Genomic DNA, 18,140 nt, shown 5'->3' on the forward strand with positions numbered 1-18,140 from the left:
AACAACAAAGATGAATGGATAACGTTTGTAAAAAACATTTTTCTTGTTTATTTTACATACTGGGCACCTGCTTTTCTAACAGGCATGTTTAACATAAAATTGTGTTAATGTATGAACCCCAAATTCCCCCTTTTATGGTATATGTATATTCACACGATCATTTAAAATAAATGCACTCAGTGTTTTAATTCTTTACTATACAAATGTTATTACATGATTTTTTGTAGTAATTAAAAAACACAATGGATGGCAGCATTACTGCCAGGCACTGTGCTTCGCTTTTACTGATTTAGTACACAAACCTTAACAATTATCGTTAAATTGGCTTTAAAAGGTTTATAAAAAAGATACAATTCCATAGTTTTCATATAAAGCCCTTTTAAAATCACTTGTCTGTTTAAAGAAAATTAAGATAAGAATGTAGAATGATGGCACTGCCATTAAAAGAAAATCATTTTGGTAAAAGGGACCTTTTAAAAAAAAAAAAATGTGCAGTGTAAACGCAAAAAACAAAAAAAATCATACATTTCTGTACTACATCAATACCCTCAAATCAAATACAACTGATCTGTCAGATATTGTTGTTATCACACTATCAAATGTTGGTCAGCAAGGAAAGCACTGAAGACCTTATGCTACAACTGCATTAAGTAAACCATATCTGCATAATCTTAAAAGTATTCACATTTTAACTCCCATTACCCCACACGCTCTTTTATAGTCAGCATCCAAGAAAAGCCAAAGTGCTATCACCTAAGTCCCTGAACTAGTGGTAACCATCTTCACATCTCATAGTGCCATGATTCTATAGAACTACTACTTGAACAATGACTGCAGACTTATTTTACAACAAAAGGTCAATCAATCAATAATAAAAACAAACATTGGCCTTTACTTGCATGTTGAGGTTTCAAAGTTAAACCTTTAACTCGTTTTTTTAAACAGTAATCACCAATTACCTCCGTATTCTACAACGGATTAAAAACAAAATCTCTGATTCTAATATCCCTCTACATTAATCATAAAAAAAATAAAAAAATTACAGCAAGTTATAATCTTCATTTCCAATATTGTGGTGTGTAATGCATTAACTTTTTACCTGAAAACCTCAATGACCTAGTTTGGTCAATACAAAAAAATTAAAATAAAAAGGCTTATTCCTGTATGTTATAATAACCATTCTGTGCCAACGCCACCGAGAATGAACGCATTAAATGTCGACGTTTTATGGAACAGGACTGACATTTTTGGTCCCACGGTATCCAATTGTGTAATCCTGAAATGCATAACCACAGATTTCAAATGAATTGGATGTATTTAAACTCTGGGCTGGTCACCACTACTCTACCTTTAGGATTAACCATCTGTATGAAAGCCAAACTTTCTTTGGGACCTTTTACGGAATCACATTACTTGTACATTAGGTTACAATACTTTAAAAGTGGTTTTGTGCAATTATACTCTGGGATTCCAGTTTGCCATAAGCATGCAGAGTGATAACTACTGTCTTCCTTTTCTCCTTACAAACAGGTCGGAACTTGATGCAAAGTCTCTTTTACTTTTGGCAGATTGTGCATGTCACTGTAGCCTTTGTGTTCTTTTTCTTCTCCTTATAGATTGTCTCCAGGTTGGTACTGTGGTTCTGTTGCAGTAAAGTAGTCTTCTAAAAATGACTGAATATATTCAAAAGTTGGTCTTTCATCAGGGTCCTTCTTCCAACATAGCTTCATTAACTCATGCAGGGATTCAGGACAACCTTGTGGACATGGCATTCGGTACCCACGCTCTACCTGCTCCAGCACTTCACGGTTTACCATCCCTATCAAAATGAAAGAGGTTTTATTCATCACAAAAAACTTACAACATCAAGTTAAATGAGGATGGATCATATACTTCACATAGGCAGAGATTCTGATGATCTTAAACTCAAGACACGTTACTAAACCTTAAGGAAAGGAGACCTAGGAATTTATATTTCTCCCCTCATATAAACAAATGTTACTGAACCTTGCAATTTCTTCCTCCACAACATTAAATAGAAATGCCGCTTCTTTTGTTCCCCGACTACTAAAACACCAATACATGCCCTCATTCTTTCCCATGCTGATTACTGCAACATTCTTTTATCTGGCCTGAATGCCTTATATCTCTGCTAGAAGCATCTCCTGCTCTTCTAGACTTGCATTCCCCCTGACCTCCTGAGATCTCTCTGCTGGCTTCCCATGGCCTCCATGTTAAACTACAAAACTCTCCTCCTTATATTTTGAATAAACTTTGTTTTTATTATATATCAGAATAAGATGCATTACAAGTATTTTAGACAGTCACATATTGGGGGAGGGGGGAGGTACAGAAGAAGAAAAAAAGAATCAGGTTAAATGAAAATGGTGGGGGGAGCTTGGGTTCGGCATACATCACTGTGGTTCATTTGTACATTTTGTCAAAACTTCGTATCTACATGTTGTTTAGTATTTATACCATTGTGTTATTATTCCTGCATTTTAAACAATTATATCCTGGTTATTACATTTTATTTACATTGCATGCAGTCCCAGACCTATACTCTATATCTATCTGTTTATAAGTTTCATGGTTCAGAGCTCCAGCGTCTGTTGGTCAATCACAGGATCCGCCATAGTATCCAGCCACGGATCCCACACTCTTCTAAACTTGCACATAGTGTCGTTTAAACAGGCCATGATCTTCTCGTACGGTCTGCCATATTCTATTTGTAATTTTGGCCATATTCGGACTGGGCCTTTCCAGGCTGCCGCTATGGTACATCTGGTGGCCGCCAATATATGGAAGCAGAGTTTTTGCTCATGGTAGCTCAAGTTCTGAGACGGTTTGTTAAATAACGAACCCAGGGATCTAGGGTAATATCTTTGTCTAAGATTCTGTTTAAAAGTGTACAGTTTTCATCCAAATACCCGTTATCAAGGGCATGTCCACCATGTGTGTATCACAGACCCTCGCTGCCCACAGAAACAGACTGGTGAGGCATTACTATACATTTTGTGCAATCCATCAGGGGTTAGGTACCAGTGATATAGTACTTTGTACGCATTCCTTTATATTTGTGGTAATAGATATGGTTGATATTGCCTCCCAATATACCTGCCCAATCAGTTGAGTCTTGTGGCTCTCCTAAATCTTCGTACCAGTGCCTAATATAGCTTGTATCTTTTTCTGTGCTGGGTGGAAGAATAGTTTGGTATAAACTGGTTATCAGTCCCTTGCTAAGTGGGTTGGTTATGTTGGTTTCTTCCTATGTGGTAGTATTACTGATCTTGCTCTTAGTTATTTGACTTGTTATAAAATGTCTTCTCTGTATGTAGGAAAATCATTCTGAATTGGGTAGCTGATGCATCTCTTGTAATTGTGGCGAAGTTTAAATTTTTCCACCAAAAAGCAGATCTTTAATTCTGACTATTTTTTGGTCCTTCCACCTCCGGTGCTTTTGATCTACGCATCCTGGCTTGAATATCGGATTATTAAATAATGGCAACTAGGGGGAATCAATTCTTGTCATGCCACATCTCAAGCCCGTTCTATCCCATATTCACAGGGAATTCTTGGTTGTGGGAAGGAGATTATCACAGGATGATCTATTAGGATTTGGGATCCAAAGAATTGATTCCATTGGTGTCGGTTTTAAGAACCCATTTTCTATTTCAACCCATCTAAAGGAGTTAGGCTCCGTGTGCCAGAGTGCTGTTTGGGCATTGCTGCTTGGCAGCAAGATCTAATATGCGGCACTGCCAGACCCCCCTCCTGCTTTGATCTAATGAATATGTTAAATTTTGTGCAAGGTTATTTATTATTCCATATAAATCTGGTAATACTTTTCTGTAGCTCCTTTATGTCTGTTTCGGATCGGTGCTGGGAGAGTCCTATATAAATACAAAATTCTAGACAAGAGCGTAATTCTTGCTGCCGCTATTCTTCCCAGCCATGATATTAAATATCTTGACCATGTTTCTAGGTCCTTTTTCTCCTCCTTTTCTTAAAGGCTCTGGACTCCTCTGTACATCCCTATTTCGCAAGTCTGATCTCTCGTTACACCCCAACTTGCCTCTCACGCTTGGCCTAGGGATATCAACTCTACATAGGGATATCATCTCAACAGCTCTCACACGCCATAAACTTATTTTTTATTTTTATTCATTATCTCTGCACAAGTCCATCCAATCTCATGAAATGGCTTATGCCTACACTACCGAGTTCTGATGCACCTGACCTGCCTGACTTGTCCTTTTCATAAATGCACTTTAACTTCTACTAATGTCCAGGTCTCCCAATATACCACTTGGAATGCAAGCTCTTTACGGTAGGGTCTCCCCATGCCGTATACATTACCATTTACTTTCTGCTCTTATCCTCATTGTTTGTACCTTATTTTTCTTAGATATTGTACTTTTGCGAAGCGCTGCATACACTGTTACACCACTATATACAATTATACCTACACGAGGGATTGATGGCAATTGCATAGGCATGTAAGCAGGAGGCAAAGGAAAGGGACAATGATAATAACCTCTTACGTACCTGGGTATGGAACTCGGCCTTTGGTTACCTGCTCAGTCAGGAGGATTCCGAATGACCACACATCAGATTTAATGGTGAATCGGCCATATAATGCAGCTTCAGGAGCTGTCCATTTGATTGGAAATTTTGCGCCTAGAATAATAGGTCACAAGTTTATTGAGGAATTGAAATAAGCCATGAGGAGACAAAAGGGTGCACTCTAAACCAAATGTGGCAATGTTCTAAGTGTTAGTTGGTACAGAGACCTTGAGATGTAAGTAGTGAAGTTAGGACCAACAAATGTTTGAATTGGAACTAAATTCCAAGGTGTGAGAAATATGCAGCTGGTCAAAAAGATGGCTCAGCACATCAGAAAGTAGTGAAGATAAAAAAAAAAAAAACAAGCGCAAGATTCTCATAAGATATATTTTTTTATTTACAAAAATATATATCTTATGAGTATCTTGCGCTTGTTTTTTTCTATCCTCAAGATAAGCCATGATTATCCAACTAAACACATCTAATAATTTGTCAGAGTAATATTAGTGATGTAACCATCTATTCTGGATATGTAGTGTTTGAAGACTTTTTAACTGCCCTTTAAAAAAAAAGACTATGAAATAATTTGTGAAAAGAAAAACCTGTACAACAGTAACTCATTGTGTCCTTGAGTAACTTACTTTATCTCTCTGACTTAAGTAAATTGTAAGTAAAGTAGCAAGTCAAATTGATGTAAGTTTTGCAGATGGGGTTTAGTGTGGCTGAATTGTCTTGCATTACATTGACTACAAAGGCATTACTGTAGGTCACTTTTTTCAAAAATTATTTTTTTTATTTTACACAAAATCGGTATAGTTGGTAACTGGAAAGGTCATAGTACTTTTAGACTAACTTCAGGTTCTATGGGTCAGAGATCCCTTTTTCATCTCTTCAATATATTGTGAAGATGTCCACCTCCTTGTGCAGGAGAAGATTTTATTCTTATTGATTGAATGGACCTAATCTCTTCAGATTCAAAGTGTATTAAACGGAGGACGATGCTTGTATTTGTTTCTGTTACTCAACCTTGTATCCTTGATTAAACAAGGTTTTTAATTTTACAGAAGTTACACAAAAAACAAATAAATTTAAAAAAAAAAAAACTATTCACACGGATCGATTATCATTTCTAAAAGGACTACACAATTGCATATAAAAACGATCAGCTTTATAATCAAGTATTAGAAAAATAAATATTTACCTTGCCTTGCTGTATATTCATTGTCCTCTATTAATCTTGCCAAGCCAAAGTCAGCAATTTTACATACAAGGTTGTCTCCTACAAGGATGTTAGCAGCTCTGAGGTCTCTATGAATGTAGTTCATTCTTTCAATATAAGCCATGCCATCCGCAATCTAGGGGAAACAAAACACAGGCAGGCCTTCACATACCACATTTTCATTGAGAAAATACATGACAATACCAAAAGCACAAGTGTGATATACCTGCGCTGCCATATCAACCAGTTGTGGCAGCTTTAAATACTTTCCATCCCCTTCTTTAAGGAAGTCCAGCAGGCTACCTGTAAAAAACAGACACATCTTCAAAAGAAGTGCAAGCTTTGCACATCATACAACAGAAGATTGCCCAACAAAATGGAGTAACATCCATCTCATTCATTTCAGCTCCACTATACATTTTGTGAGCACACTGCAGAATCACTTTCTCCCCTCCAAACTATATTCAGGATTCAATGAATTCAAAATGTATAACTTATTGTAAATACCTTTTTTTCATATCCCAAAACAACTTAAAAGCAGCCAGCACTACAATACATAAATAATGACATATGTACAGTACTAAGCTTTTTGGGACAGGGACTCATTTCTCACAAAGTTACATTTTATGTATTATAATACAGAGAAGAGTAATTCCCCCAAAATGCATATCTTGTATAATATATAATGCTGAAAGTTTTTTTTTTTGTTTGTTTGTCTGGCTACACAAGTCCACCCGATTAATCCTATAGCCACAAAACTTGGCATGCTATATGTAATGGGATTAAAAGGAAGAGCACATAGGTGGGGTTATGGTATGTTTGGCCCATAGCTGCATATATCATATCTATCTCTCTATATAAAAGACTTAGGTGTGTTTCAGTACAAAGGTTCATCTGTATAAGACATCTGCAACTCATGTCACCAGTATGATGGGGGCCTTCCTCCCCCCTAAAACGCCAAGCACACTGGCTGGTGCTACACAGGTACAAATACAATACAAAATATAATAATAATACTAAATAAAATAAAAAAACAAATCGCACAAAAGAATCACAGGAAATCTATCAAGAGGGAATAGTGTTTTAAAAACGTCAAAACTGGTCGCAAACTTGTGGAAAGAACAATCTTTCAATGAAACACAACAACATGAAGACATACCTTTAGTCATGAATTCTGTAACAATGAAAATGGGCTCTTCTGAAACAACAGCATAAAGTGGAACTAATTTGTCATGCCTGAGTTTCTTCATAATTTGTGCCTCTTGTAAGAAAGCTTCAGGCATCATTGTTCCAGGCTTTAGTGTCTTGATGGCTACTTTTGTCGTTCCATTCCAAGTTCCTAGCGGGATATGGAAAAGTATAAACACAGGATAGCATCAGAGAATATAGAAATAATCAATCAAAAAAGTTCTATTGGGCTATTGCTCCTAAATATGTGTAGGATTATTGCAATTCGCGATACATTTGTAGCGACAACACAAGCCTCCTCTTTATTATTGAATATATTGTAAAAAAGACAGACTAGTGATCGTCAAAAGTTCACAACTTTTATTTTATTTAACCACCTAAGAGCGACTTGTGTGATCACTTATCACTGCTTAGGACTTATGAGAAGGGTAGTGGATAAAGAATAACTTTGTCTTGACAGAAAAACATAACAAAAAACAAACAAACTTGACAGTGAAAAAAAAAAAAAAAAAAAATCAAGATTTGTATGTGTAACCCCCCAGCCCCCTCTTTTTTAACGTACCTGAACCAGAAGGGTCCTCCAAAGCCGATTCATCGAAAAAAATAAACCACAAATACGGCCGTGGAGTTACCAATACAAAGTCATCTCCCACAGACATTGCAGCTCTCACGTGCCCGCCAGACTGAGACTGATCCCCGTGGCTATTACGGTTTGCACTGGGCAAGTCGTCTTACCCAGGGGAGCAAATAGTTATACAGGTTTCCCAAAGATCGGGGGAGCTCCGAGGTGCAAACTCGTTCATATGCTAAAATGAAAATGTCCCCGTCCCCCCCCAAAAAAACAAAAAAACTAAATATTTCAATTGAAGCTGTTGTATAACCCACTTTCCATCAATCTATTAATTTTTTTAAAACAATATAGGCGTAAAACTGTTAGTAGCTTAACCTTTTGGCAATAATGGGACAAACTCCCATTGTGTTGTAGTGGCACAGTTCAGTCAGAATAAACTTGTAGGCTGTTTAAAAAAAAAAAAAAAACCTCGGAGTTAAAAGAAGGGCGGTAAAAGAATAATAACAAAGACCGTTCTACCGAGTATAGTTACAGAACTAAAAATATATTCAAATCTGACATGAATGTCAAAGATCAATTTTAACTACACATTGTATTCATCTTGTAACCTTTTCCTTATAATGTTTTTAAGTTTATAGGCTGTCTTACTCCTCATTCATGATTTAATAGTTACAGGTCTATTTGGATTTCACAGCCAATACATCACAGAAGCTATGTTTAATAAAGGTAATTCAGACTTACCCATCCATACCTCACCAAAGCAGCCTTGGCCCAGTTTAATCTCAAGTCGCAAAGATTCACGAGGTATTTCCCATGCATCCTTTGCTAATCCTTGTGTTTGCGGTTTTACAGTGGGACACACAGTTATTAATCTATAGCATAAGCCATCAGCATGTTCTGAATAATGAAAAACAATAACAATGCATAATTCATTTGAATGCACCACTGACAGTTCAAGTATATGCAGTGTAATATCTAAAAATTATACTTGCATTAAGTTCCTGCACAGAACAATAAACAGATAGTGGCGTTTAAACAAAATTCTCACAATTTCTATTCCATACTACAAATTGCACATACAAACATACATAGAATTTACAAATAATTCCAAATTCTAGTCCCTATGAATTTAGACAGGCAATCTGCAAATTGGGTTCTTCAGTAATACTTTACAGGCCTTTTTAATAAAGCGTTAAAAATGTAATTTCTATTGAATGCACAAAGATCAATAAACATAGTGCATTTAACATTTAACTTGCACTGATGTTACCGGTTTCGAAAATTAATTGGATTTAATTCCATAAATATATCTAGCTAAAATAATTTTATTTTTGTTAACCGACGCAGATATTAGTTGTTCAAAACTTTTTCAAACTCTATAGCATGGATTTTCAACCGGAGTTCCGCGAGCACCCCTCATGGGTTCCGTGGGGGGAGATCAGGGAAAACTCTTCAAGCTGTCCCGGGCCGGAAGAGCGGCGGCACCCCTCATGGCAGTAACCCGGCAGCTCCTGAGCTCAGCAGCAGCCCAGTCGCTGCTATCCTTCCTCTCCCTGCTCCTGCTGGCATCAGAAGTAGCATCAACTTCCGGTTGACAGGGAGGGAGGGGAAGGATCAGGTAAGAGCGTGCACTCTCAGTGTGTGTGTGTGTGTGTGTCTGTGTGTGTGTGTGTGTCTGTGTGTGTGTGTGTCTGTGTGTGTGTGTATCTGTGTGTGTGTGTGTGTGTATCTGTGTCTGTGTGTGTGTGTGTCTGTGTGTGTGTGTGTCTGTGTGTGTGTGTGTGTGTGTGTGTGTGTCTGTGTGTGTGTGTGTCTGTGTGTGTGTGTGTCTGTGTGTGTGTGTCTGTGTGTGTGTGTGTCTGTGTGTGTGTCTGTGTGTAAGGGAGAGGGGGAGAGATTGTGATAGGATGTGCAACTGTATATCTGTATATACACACACACACATATATATATATATAAATGAGAGGGGGAGAGTGAGCGTAAGGGAGAGGGGGGAGAGACACGAGAGATGCGGTTCCCCAGAATTTCACAATCAAATTCTGGGGTTCCGTAACCAAAAAAAAAAAGGTTGAAAACCACTGGTCTATTGTATGTCAATTTAATTAACATCAAAGCTAGAAATGAAATTGGTCAGAAGCCAATTTAAAAACTATTTACTGAAGAAAATGTTGCACTTATTTTGCAATGTCTAATAATGCATTCAAACGAAACTCAAATGGCAATGGCTTACCTGAATAGTGTTTCACCAGTTTTTGTAGTGACTCAAACTGTGCTCTTGTAGTGATATAGTATCCACCGTTGTCAAGTTTTCTGATCTTATAGTGTTTCACATTATCTCCTCTCACCTCATCCCAATCCCGGATGGAAAGGGAATATGCACCTATTGCGTGGGATGTGATTTAGAAAGGTTTTTATGCAACAACAATACATAGTCTGCACAACTGGTACATTTCGGTAACGTACAACACAATCCTAAAGTTTTAATTACAAATAAATCTTAAAAGATGATCCACGTTTTAAGTTCAGAATACATTTTCCAAAAGCTATTTGGGAGTTGATGGGTTTCTTGTACAAATTGCCCCCTTATGACTATCTTTTCTGGGATCTATTGTATTGGAACTCTGACACTATATTTAAGTAATTGTGCTATTAACATTATCTCTACCATTATTCAATTTCCAAAACATACTGCCTAACAGCAGTATCGTACAAGCAATTAAACACGTTCTTCTGAAGAACTAATATTTCCTCATCACCTCCTACCTGAACTATTGTGATCTTGTACTGGTTGTTTTATAGTACTCCCATTGTCAATTTAGAATTCCCGTGGTCGTTACACAAGTGAAACATAATAAGTACCGCTGCATCCAATATCCTATAGAGAATTTTATTTTATTCCAACAACCCTTAGTAATGCTGCAATAAGCAGACGTATAGCTGCAATGCTGGAAAAGAAAGAAAACCAAAAGTACCTTTAGTGGTTTCACTTTCTCGAACTAAAAATGTTCCTCTCTGGTTTCCTGGGCTTAAAAGTAATCTCTCTGCATCTTTCCTCCCCATTTTCCCAAAATACCATCTGAAAAGAAACCAGAGTAAAATAAATAATAGAAATAATTACATTCAGCCATTAGACTGCTGGGGTCGCACCATTGGGAAGAGGATACGACTATACAGTGGTGGAGTTGCAAAGTTTCATTGAGTGACAAAGAAAGTAAAACAGAGAATGATATACCTACACTTTTGGCCAACCCGCTTCAAAAAAAATATTTATATTAATATTTTGTACACCAAGATTGTGGTGCAACATGTATTATTGCATGGACCATATTATTAAAGATAGCCATAGAATTGTTACATTTATTGTCCACTTTAGTCCCTTCCATGTCTATCTTACACTGATCATCCAACTGATCCAAAATACCTCACATCAGAAATACAATCATTTTTTCCCTTCAGCACAGACAGAATTAATACATCCATACTGTCAATTACCTAAACCTTAAAGTCCTGGGATATACAAAACGGATTTCTGATTCAAAACATTTTACTGAAGAACGGTTTATTAAAAGGTTTAAAGGAGGAATCTTCCTGGTGATCACTTGTTTCTTTCCGATTGTTGCTGGCTCTGGGCAGATTTATAGCTTAGTAGGTCCAAGAGAGTAAAATTCCCAGCGATGGGGCTCTTCCGTTGATGCAATTCAGTGGTGATAAGATCACTGGCTGTGCTACGTGAAATGCACAAGTCTTTACACACACCAGATTGCCTATAATTCCAGATAAGCTGGAGGTAAAGGACAGTCAAAGCCCAAAACCCAAAAGCAGCACAATAATCATTTAATTATCTCTAGTAAATCAAGGGGCTCCGGAAGCAAGTTCCATTAAGCTCTTTGTTTCAGGTAAAATTTAAAGCAGCAATCCCAGCTGCTCTCCGTTTTTCTTTTACTTTGTTTGTTTTTTGTTTTTTTAACAGGTCTGGAACCAGGGGGGCTGGATGACATTTTCATCTCCCGGGATCCTCCGGCTCCTGAGATACTTGCTCGTTTCAATTCTCTTAAAAAATAATAAAATATGAATTTGCTGCTTTAAACACAGACGTATCAATACAAATAAATAAAGATCAAATGGTATCTTACTCTTCGGCCTGTATGGAGTCTGCAGGAGCAACATAATTACTGGGTATGTAGCCAGTTTTTCCAGTGGCTATGGATCTGGCTTCCCACCAGTCTCCTTCCCTGCAATAGAAGAACAATTATTTGCAAGAACAATTATAAGGCCTTAAAAGCTATGCAAAGGGGACATAAAAAAACTGTTGCATTGAAATATCTTCATTTCACAAAATGAATCATCTTTTCAGTTGCATCTGCTTACTACAGGCTGTAAAAGCCTGTACATAAAACATGTCCCCTTTAACTTATAATATGCTGGTTGTTTGTTTTAATATAACATAAAACATATTTTCAGCCACGCAGAATTCTGACATATTTCCTTTGTAAATCCTGTACTTGTCCCGTATAGACTCTCATTGGGAAGTAGCATTGCCCAATTGCTGTAACTTCAACTACTTAGCTTAACATTTTTTTGCAGGGCCAGCTGGGTGAAGCCGAGTGTGTTAATGAGGTCACAAAGTATTATCAAAGTTCCTGGGCCAGAAATATACAATTGTAGCTTTAAATCAAGAAAAACATATTTGCGCTACACAGCCAGGCTTAAATGGCGTTTTAAAAAAGTCGTGGAGGGAAGTGCATTCTTCAATCCTACAACAGTGACAATTCACTTGCTCATTTGCAAGAAGGGTAATTCCAATCTATTCATGGGTATATCTATAGTTCTGTATTTCACACATCTAATATACTGTGCTGTAATCTACAGTGCTGTGGGAAAAAAGAATAATGTAATGTGTCAAGTGATAAAGTTAAAAACATGTTCTGTACAGTGTAAAAAAAAAAAAAAATTATATATATATATATATATATATATATATATATATATATATATATATATATATATATACACACACTATATTTCTAAGTTTGTTATTCCGTTTGTTTTTTTGTATGCCCGAAGCATCGAAATCTCACAAACGGCACAACGTAGCACAACAAAACTTTTACTGGAAGATGACAGACATAATAGGATGTTTAAAACATGTGTTTTGTTTGTTTGTATTTAATATGCATTTATTGTATGTTACTTGCACATGTAGGATAATAATGGATTGCATTACTGAGTAATATAATATTATATCAATTAAAATTGTATATTATTACTATTATTTGGGAAATAAGAGCTGTATTTCTTACAACACCTTTTAAATTTATTAACCCCTTGTAATAATTTGTGTTATTGACGTTGCAGCTGTGCATGCTCTGTTAGAACAGCCTTTTTGCAGTAACCATAGTGATGTAGTCCTTGCAGTCCTTTTTTGGAATAAGTAATGAAATTAAGCAGGAATTGGCCACAGCTTTATGAAATTAGGATGAATAGATCCAAGGGAGGGGTATAAATATCAGAGCCCCCACACTAGTGACTTCACCCCCCGACAAAGCACTTCTCGTGCGAAACCGGTTGAGGGCATCATTACTATTACGGTATCAAGCACATTGACGCTGGAACCCCCTGACCCTAAGTAGCTGGAAGTGGTCCTAGCGCTTGGAGGCACAAGTGCGGTTAACCCCATTTTAGCGTTGGTGCAGGCGGCTGCACGCAGGACGCTCTCAGAGGCTGATCAGCTGTTGAGCTTTTGCATCTCTTCACATCCAGGTGCTGCGAGCTGTCGACCCACGGCTGTGAATTCCAGAGACACTGATAGTCGGTCGGCACAGCTCTCTTTCGGTGTTGTGAGGAGCCCGCTCTTAATTACTTACTGTGACGGTAGGGCTAGCTGGCATCACAAAACAGGGATGAAGCCCAGCTAGCTACCCCTAAATCTATGTAACTTGGCCACCTTTGTAAGGCTTATTTTGGCCAAATGTATTTAATATCTGGGGAAGAACAGGGAATGTGTAAATGTATTTCCAGGTCTGTAAGAATGTATTTCAAAGCCTGTATCTGTTATTCCCTGTATATGCAATCCTACAGTTTAGTGAATCAACATTGTTCTGTGATGTGATTTGGGAGTCAGCCCGGCAAGAAAGCAAATGAGCTATTCCATTGTTACTGTCATCTCTATGGAGAGGACTCTGTGATTTAATCAGCTGAGGTTCCTGCAGAGACAATGGTTGGGAGCGTGGAGGTGCCACAGACATTTTGTGAGAGAGTAAACAATCAGGGTTGGGGATGGTCTCTAAGCACGCCCTCTGGCTGTTGTGGCACCAACCTACTCCATGCTCTGATTGTTCAGCAGCCCATATATATATATATATATATATATATATATATATATATATATAGTGCTGCTGATCAGAGAATCATATCTACCTTCAGAGAGCATCTGAGAGCAAGAGAGGCTAACAGAGACACTCTGGGAAGGAGTGTGGAGATTTCCTCAGAGGACTATCTGAGAGATGGAGACATTCTGTGAAGGAGTTTGGATCTTTACAGTGACCAGCTGGAGATACATGCGAGTGGCTGCTGTGTGATCAGCACTCTGATATCCTGGACTAGAAGCGGACAAGGCAAGCCTTCTTGAAGCAAGTCCCTGCACCTAGCGAGACAAGAGTCTGCTCCCCAGGCCCCCAGTTGGTATTGTATCTTGTTTTGTGCACCTTTGTTTTGTCTGATGGCATGCCAGAATAAACCTCATTTTATTCCACAACTTTGTCCTGTCTGGTGCTAGTGATCCCAGTGGTTTCGGTGTAAAAGTTCTGGTCTCCCGCGACATTTACACGTGAGTAAGTTATGTATGTTTGTGTGTCCTTTAATACACATTTCTGCCTTTGAATCTGGTGCACTCTGGTGTCTTTTCTCTATTTGTTGAAGATCCTGTGAAGGACATTTTAGAGGGAGAGCGGAGTTCCCTCTGTGGCAACAGCGCCAAGGTGCAGCTTTTTAACCCCTTCATTACCTGGAACAGTTTGCGCGATTGGGACTTGTATGTATGTATGTATGTATATTTGCATTAACAGGTAAGCAATTCGTGAAAAAAAATTTTTTTCCTTCCTAACAAAAGAACGTTACAATTGTTTTAATATTTAAAAACAGCTACAAAAAACACCCAACACAATATGAAAAATGTCCCCAATAATGCATCTACTGAAGCGCTGGTGCAAAGATACTAACAGTACAGGAAATTATGCAATGGTATTATGTTCGTAAAACTGACGTAACAGACTATTTTCCATTCATAAATGCAGGAGACTAAGGATATAATCAAGATCAATTTAGAAAGCTATTTTGTAGCTAATATTATAAGTCTGAACTAGCTCATCTGAATTTTGAACATTACTTAAACAGATGACCATAACGGAGGAGCTTGAAGCCAATGTTCCCGACGACCAGCGATATATTTTCATTTTTCACAAGACACAAATTAGTAAGACAATTACTTTAAGGGTAATTGAATCTTTGTAACAAAGCCAATTACACAGAAAAAGTTTTTTGCTCTTACTACACTGACCTGCCTCTTTATACAAATAAGGCATTTGAATAAATTTTCCATTATTCCGGTTAGTTTCCGAGCATCTCTCTCGGGCCCCAGGTATCTCTGCTTTCCCAGCTTGATCTATTTGGAGATTTATTAGTAACGGAATCTTCCACGACAACTGGCTCTTGATCTCAGTCTCTCCCCCCCCCCTCCCCAAGCCCTATTTTGCAAACCTGAAGGAGACGACATGCTACCTCTTTGCCCCCCCCCTTCTGCTCCTCCCCCCCCACCCCCCAAAACATTTTTATGCATCAATCGTTCTTCATAAATATGGTGAAAACACTGGGTGTTTGTCATGTCAAATTGCATGCTGTTTTCGGGAGATATTACATTTATATTAGAGTTTAAATAATATTATAGGCTAAAGCAGTAAAATTCCGGGCATTATTGAAATCCCTGTCTCTGGTTGGTTAAAATTCCGGGCTTTATCCAATCAGTAATGCCCGGAATTTTTGCTGCTTGCATTGTGTATATTTTCAATGTGTTTATTTCCAGCCAATCAGCTTTCAGAACAACTCTGAGACAGGGCAGGGGATTGGTCTGGGAGTATCAGCCACGGGTTGACTTCTCCCCCTCCTTAGTGAAAAAGAGCTGACCGAGATTGTCTCAGTGACTGAGCAGATTCAGTTGAATTGGGGGGCGAGTCTGCAAAGTAAGTAAGTAGCTGCAGTTTCTGTGTGTGTGTGTGTGTCAGTCAGTAGCAGTGTTTATCGGTATAGCAGCAGAGTGTGTGTGTGGTGTTGTGTGCTGTTGTGGTGTGTGTGTGTAGAGCTGCAGTGTGTGCGTGTATAGCGCTCCAGTGTGTGTGTCAGTCAGTAGCAGTGTTTATGGGTGTAGCAGCAGCAGTGTGTGTGGTGTGCTGTTGTGTTGTATGTGTGTATAGCAGCAGTGTGTGTGTAGGTGTGTGTGTGTGTGTGTATAGCGCTCCAGTGTGTGTGTGTGTGTGTCAGTAGCAGTGCTTATGGGTGTAGCAACAGCAGTGTGGTGTGCAGCAGCAGCAGCAGTTTGTGTGTAGCAGCCGTTTGTGTGTGTGTGTGTGTAGAGCTGCTGTGTTTGTAGAGCTGCTGTGTGTGTGTGTCAGTATCAGCAGCACTGTTTATGGGTGTTGAAGCAGCAGTGTGTGTGTGTGTGTGTGTGTGTGTGTATCTATGTAGAGCTGCAGGGTGTGTGTGTGTGTGTGTGTGTGTGTGTGTGTGTGTGTACACAGAGGGGGCGGCAGTGTGTGGATATAGGTGCTTTAATGTATTTACCATTTTATTTTACTAAAAAAAAAAATCCATATAACTATACAAAAGCGTATTATTTATGAAATAAGCCTACATTTAGCCTATAATAGTAATAATCCCCTCAAAACAGGGCATTACTGGCCAATAATGCCCTGGCTGGGTTAAAGTCCCTCGGCTTCGCCTCGGGCCTTCAACTCTTCCAGCCAGGGCATTATTGGCCAGTAATGCCCTGTTCTGGGGGGATTATTACTTAAATAATAACCTTGAGTGTGCATATTTCCTTTCACCACAACCATGATACCTGTAGGCAGGGCTGTCGATGGGGGGGCGGGGGGGTCGGAACAAGTGTCCCGGGTCTGGAGGCTGCAGGGGGCCCGGCCAGCGCTGCAAGTTGGACCCGGCCAGAGGTCAGGCCCAACCTCTGCGTCCAGCTGCCTGCCCACTGGTTGCCGCCCCTGGGCCCCAGCTCTCCCCAGGTGCTGACTGCCTCTCTCCTCCGCCGGTGCATGCCGGAAATCAGGTCCAGTTTCCGACTCACACCCTCACACCGGCGTGGGAAGAGGCAGTCAGCAGCTGGGGAGATCTGGGGCCTGGCAGCAGCAACGAGGGGTGGGCATGTGGTCTTTGTATTTGGGGGGGGGGGATGGGAATGGTGGAGTGGTGTAGCAGCATCTGTCTCGGCGAGGGGGGCATCTATCTGGGTGGGTGGGGGGAGGTGCGGTGTTCGTATTAGGGAGGGGGGTAGCGGTGCCTGTATCTAAGGGGGGAGTAGCCGTGTCTGTATATCGGGCTGGGGGGAGGGGGGTAGCAGTGTCTGTATGTGGGGGGCTAGCGGTGTCTGTGGGGGGGGGGCTAGCGGTGTCTGTGTGGGGGGGGGCTAGCGGTGTCTGTGTGGGGGGGGGCTAGCGGTGTCTGTGTGGGGGGGCTAGCGGTGTCTATGTGGGGGGGGGGCTAGCGGTGTCTGTGTGGGGGGGCTAGCGGTATCTGTGTGGGGGGGGCTAGCGGTGTCTGTGTGGGGGGGCTAGCGGTGTCTGTGTGGGGGGGCTAGCGGTATCTGTGGGGGGGGCTAGTGGTAGTTGTGTGTGGGGGGGGCTAGCGGTGTCTGTGTGTGGGGGGCTAGCGGTGTCTGTGTGGGGGGCTAGCGGTGTCTGTGTGGGGGGGCTAGCGGTGTCTGTGTGGGGGGGCTAGCGGTGTCTGTGTGGGGGGGCTAGCGGTGTCTGTGTGGGGGGGCTAGCGGTGTCTGTGTGGGGGGGCTAGCGGTGTCTGTGTGGGGGGGCTAGCAGTGTCTGTGGGGGGGCTAGCGGTGTCTGTGGGGGAGGGCTAGTGGTGTCTATCTGAGGGAGGAATAGTGTGTGTATTGTGGGAGTGGGGTAATTAGTGTGGGCAGTGTGGGATAATGGTATGGGTATTGAGGGGGGAATGGTGTGTGTAGCAATGGGGGAGGGGAAAATGAAAGGGGGAGGGGCTAATTGTGTAGTAGCGCCCAGTCTAAACTCTAGTCCTGGGCCTCGGGAAATCTGTTGGCGGCCCTGCCTGTAGGAACCAGTTGCACACAGTGTGTTTTTCTGTACAAGTTAATGGGTGGAAAATAGCTTTGGTTGCCTGCAGTAAATGGCACCTTCATTTGTCAACCCTCAGGCATCTTATTATATATTAGTGAAAGCACTGTATGCCTGTCTGCATCTTCCTGTGTCCCTAGGGGAAATCTCATTGGTCACTTGGCCCGCCCGCCCCCGCACCTCTCATTGGCCTGAGGCGGAGTGACGACACCCACACACCCACCCCCCC

General features: G+C 40.3%; 1 protein-coding gene across 2 annotated transcripts in view; it reads right to left on the reverse strand.

The window, feature by feature from the left end:
• Positions 1-477: 477 nt before the first annotated feature.
• YES1 (YES proto-oncogene 1, Src family tyrosine kinase) overlaps positions 478-18,140 on the reverse strand; it is a 55,301-nt gene continuing 37,638 nt past the window's right edge. For both annotated transcript variants that reach the window (XM_075585249.1, XM_075585250.1), the window contains 9 exons: positions 11,678-11,776; positions 10,517-10,620; positions 9,775-9,924; positions 8,286-8,441; positions 6,945-7,124; positions 6,012-6,088; positions 5,768-5,921; positions 4,549-4,680; positions 478-1,819 (listed from right to left, as the gene is read on the reverse strand). In XM_075585249.1, coding sequence (XP_075441364.1) covers positions 1,611-1,819; positions 4,549-4,680; positions 5,768-5,921; positions 6,012-6,088; positions 6,945-7,124; positions 8,286-8,441; positions 9,775-9,924; positions 10,517-10,620; positions 11,678-11,776 — 1,261 coding nt within the window. In that variant the 3' untranslated portion in view covers positions 478-1,610. The remainder of the gene's footprint in view (positions 1,820-4,548; positions 4,681-5,767; positions 5,922-6,011; positions 6,089-6,944; positions 7,125-8,285; positions 8,442-9,774; positions 9,925-10,516; positions 10,621-11,677; positions 11,777-18,140) is intronic.

The sequence above is a fragment of the Ascaphus truei genome, chromosome 2 (assembly GCF_040206685.1).
Source record: "Ascaphus truei isolate aAscTru1 chromosome 2, aAscTru1.hap1, whole genome shotgun sequence".
Lineage (NCBI taxonomy): Eukaryota > Metazoa > Chordata > Amphibia > Anura > Ascaphidae > Ascaphus > Ascaphus truei.